This window comes from Rhipicephalus sanguineus, chromosome 3 (genome assembly GCF_013339695.2).
Source record: "Rhipicephalus sanguineus isolate Rsan-2018 chromosome 3, BIME_Rsan_1.4, whole genome shotgun sequence".
NCBI lineage: Eukaryota > Metazoa > Arthropoda > Arachnida > Ixodida > Ixodidae > Rhipicephalus > Rhipicephalus sanguineus.
The window spans coordinates 174,435,911-174,440,003 of NC_051178.1; the positions used below are offsets into that span (position 1 = coordinate 174,435,911).

Sequence of the window (4,093 nt, forward strand, 5' to 3'; positions counted from 1 at the left end):
GATTACAGGGGCTACTAGAAGTTGATGTTAATCACATTGTCTTTTTACCAACAGTTTGGGCGCCAGTTTTTGGATTCCTTTCTGCGGAATGGGATGCCTCTGCTTGACTCTCTCTTCAAGTCTCATACTGCCGAAGTCACGGCTCTACTAAAAAATCTACAGCAAAGCACGCGTTACCTCCAGCACATCTGCAGTCACTCAAAGGTGAGCAGTTTGTGTACCATTTGGCTTGTGAATGTGCTTATGTCATGCGCGGAGATGGGGCATATGTGTTTTATTGTGCTGGCTATGCCAGGGTGATAAATACAATGTGTTGGTCACCAGGGGTGACACTATATTCAAAAAACAGTCGTTTTCAGAGGATATGACTTTTTCACATGATTTTGTGCGACTCGGTATCAGATGCGTTGGCATCTACAGGCAACAGCATTCATAGAACTGTGCCAAGGTGGCATGCTTGGCACTTTGCGAAGAATGCTGCTAGCCCCAGGTTATGAATTTAGCGCTGAATCATGCCAAGTGGTATGCATCCATTTCTATCGCTTGTTTTAAAGATGCCACTAGCCCAATTCTATGCAGTATCATAGAATGTGCCAGCAAAATTCTCCCTCGTGGAGTGTCCCTCACTGCGCAGTGGATACCTTTGCACGTGGGCATTGCTGGAAATGGGGAGGCTGATTGCCTCGCTTCAAGTTGTAGCCATAATGTGTTTGACTGCCTGGAAATTTCGTGCGTGATGGACAATGCTCGTCTGCTAATCCACTGACACCTCCTAAAGCACCGACACATCCAGCATGTTGCAATTGGATCGTTCCCTCCCCGCATTCGTGGTCATGGCTTGCCGCATCGTGCCATAGCACTCTTACATAAGCGAAGAGTTCACTCTGTGTTGGTGCACGAACGCTTATGCTGTCAAGGACATGTCGACAGACCATTGTGTACATCTTGTGGCTCCTGCAAAAAAACTTGGGCATCTTATGTTAGAGTGTCCCACATTTGTTACGCAGCCGGCGTTGCTGATTAAGGAGTATAGATCCCTTGAAAGCACACGCAGGTGGTTTTCTGTATATCCGTCACACCAGGTCTAAACGATCATTTTATCATTGCCATAGGTGAAGTGTTGCTGCAAGAAATCTGCCGTACTGTGCTCCAGCTGTATGATTTTAATAGATGGCCTCCCTGTGTGCCTCTTGTGCGCAGCTGGTGAAAGACGTGGCACTGACAGGGCAGGTGCCTGCAGTGCGCAAGACGCTGGAAGGCTTCGTCTTTCGCTGTCAAGGCTATGCTGACAGTGAACCACTGCCGGGAAGCCTTCTGGGTGGGCAACCTCAAGAACCGGGACCTGAAGGTAATGTGTGGCAGCAATGCAGGTTTAGCTTGTAAGACTAAACTTGTTTTCTCATGTCTGAGAAAAATGCTGTTGAAATCAATACTTCACTTTTTCTAACACTTGGGTATGTTGATAAACGTTTATTAGGGAGTTTTCGAATAAGTCTTCCAAAAGTTTGGGAAGCCAAAGCACTTTGCGTGTGCTGGCAGCACACACACGTTTTGAACGCGATAGTGCTAAAAAGCCCGTTTTGCACAATTTCCTATATTGGCATCGGCGTTGGTTGTGAGTGAAAAATCGCCATTGTCCATGAGTGAAAAATCAAGATAGATGCAAATAAATAAATAATAAAAATCTTTGGCTTGAGTGGGAATCGAACCCAAGCCTTCTGCGTGGCACTCAGTTGCTTTACCATGGAGACATGCCAGTGCTTGAAACTGCTTTGGAGAAAACCCTATACAGGCTTCATGTAGTGCAAGGAGTGCCGTTAACACACGTGGCAGACAGGTAGGATAGCACCAGGCATCACACCTTGTGAATTTCACTACGAGTGGCTGCTTTAAAGACCCACCCATTACAGATCGCTCAGCCATAATTAATAATCATCGTCAGTCACAGCATCAAGGAAGTGCGCAGCTGCATAGATGCATATATTGCCTTAATGATGCACAGTGGTTTCTTCGCTACTTCACAACATGATTAATTATGGCATAGTGGGCACTTTGCAACTGTATCTGCAGTAGGTATTCTAAGAGAGCTTAAAATGGCCAATCTTATGCGCACAGACGTTGCTTTCCTTGCGGCATGGTTGAGCTGTGCACTGAAAGGAAGGTTACTGTAGCCAACATTTCAACTAGGGGGCCAGTCTTCGTCAGGGCAGCAAACTTGTTCAACGTTGTTACTCCAAGGAAAACAGGTCTTGCTAAAACGTTGTCTTCTAAGTTGCTTTTATGCGGTTGCGTATTTGAGTGTAACTCAAAAGGTAGCTTTTCACAACTTCAGGAAAGCGGAAAAAAACGCATGCCAGAGTTGTTGTAACACATGCAAACAATTATTGATGCATTACTGCAGTGTACCCATGCTCTCAAGCAGTACAGTGTGGGTAGTAAAGCATAATCCACTATACATATGTCAGCCAGTATGTGTGCCACATCAACAGACCAGATTCATGTTACCATACTTGTGCATATGAGGATGCATGGTCAAAGGGTGTTGCTGTTGCCTCCTTTTATCGTTCATTGTTGTCTCAACTTGTGGTACTTATCAATCTTCGTAAGAAGCGCAATACTACACACAGGGACAGCAAGAAAGAAAGACACAACTTGCTCTTGCTGTCCCTGTGTGTAGTTTAGCGCTTCTTACGAAGATGGATCTATACCAATTAGCCCATTACACTTGTTTATTAAGTTGTGGTACTTTCCAGAGTAAATGGTTATATGCACATCGGGCCCACACTTAAATTACACATGCACTTAATCCAGAGATTTTGTAGAATTATAGAGTTTTTAAATACTTAAATTTTATATGGGGCAAGCGTGTACAGTCTGGCACATAATTTGGAAAACAAATTTTGCACCCTTCTTGTTACCAGTAAAAAGGTTGTATTCAGCTTGAACTTGCTAGTTGCTATTTGCACTAGTGGATGACAGTGTGCATCCTAGTTAACATCTTACAAGGTCGGAAACCTTGTCACAGGAATTTGTGTCATGAGTGCACTATGCAAGGTCAGTTGATGGTGCACAAGGCAAAAATGTTGAAAACGAGGGCAAACCATTAGGTTTCTTATGATTGCCCATTAATTTTGAGGTGATGTCTTTGCTTGAGTTGAGTGTACTGTGATAAAAAGAAATTACAACTTCGTTTTAAGTGACCAGTTTTGTAAGCGCTCTGTTCCATGGCTTTCACACTTGCATAGGGGGAGGAAATTCTGACACAGTCATTACGTGAGGACACAGACGAAGAAATGGCACCTGCGGATGATGCTGAAGATGGCAATGATTCAGTAAGGCTCCATGTTTTGAATTTCTCTAAGCGGGGTGCTTGTACTAGGTCAGAAGTTTTGTTATGTTAACTGTACTGCTCTCTTTGTGTAGGATGCCTCTCACAACAGTGAAGAAAACACAGCCGACGAACCTATGGAACCGGAAGTCAGCGAGGAATTTTAAGAGGCAGTGCCATGTGACAGACTAACAAGCTTTCCTTTTTTTCTTTTAATGTTTTGTTCATAAGCGTGGTTTTTAAGATGCAAGTTACTGTAACATATTTTTACTCTGTTCCACTGAGCTGATAGGTCATCTTCCCCAGTTTAAGTTTTGACAAAGCTGCTTGGTAATCAATGTGGCTGTTTTTATTGTACATTAATAAAAGTATTGTTTCATTTAGTAATACTTTTTTTTTAATGCATGCACGTCAGATTTTTGGCATTGCAAATCTCAAATGTAGCCGTCACTGATCTGATGACAAGGAAGTTCTCCAGAAATCAGTGTTGACACATCCTAGAAATATCTCTTGAAGTTTCTTTCTGAGAGGAACTATTCACAAAGCAATCTTTAGTTTGATTGAGCTAAAAAAGAAAGTGGTAAGCCGTAGTCTAACGGTAATTGCACAATTTTACTGAAGTCAGCAATGGCCATTGCTAATGCATAGACGGTGTGATACTTTTTGTTATGTGAAGACATCGCTCTGCATCGACTGGGACCTAGGCATCCTAGCCTGCTGTTTTCGTGCCAATGTAACATGGAAACCATATTGACACTAGCTCGT

General features: G+C 43.2%; 2 protein-coding genes across 2 annotated transcripts in view; both read left to right on the plus strand.

The window, feature by feature from the left end:
- Positions 1–436, plus strand: part of LOC119386106 (Fanconi anemia group D2 protein homolog) — a 41,038-nt gene extending 40,602 nt beyond the window's left edge. The window contains exon 35 of the mRNA XM_049414221.1: positions 403–436. Within this exon, the coding sequence (XP_049270178.1) occupies positions 403–436 (34 nt within the window). The remainder of the gene's footprint in view (positions 1–402) is intronic.
- On the plus strand, positions 1–3,715 carry LOC125757708 (Fanconi anemia group D2 protein-like). The gene is made up of 4 exons (XM_049413619.1): positions 1–204; positions 1,201–1,348; positions 3,246–3,332; positions 3,424–3,715. Exons 2-4 carry the CDS (start codon positions 1,283–1,285, stop codon positions 3,493–3,495), a joined length of 225 nt encoding a protein of 74 aa, XP_049269576.1. The 5' UTR covers positions 1–204; positions 1,201–1,282; the 3' UTR covers positions 3,496–3,715.
- The last annotated feature ends 378 nt before the right edge of the window (positions 3,716–4,093 follow it).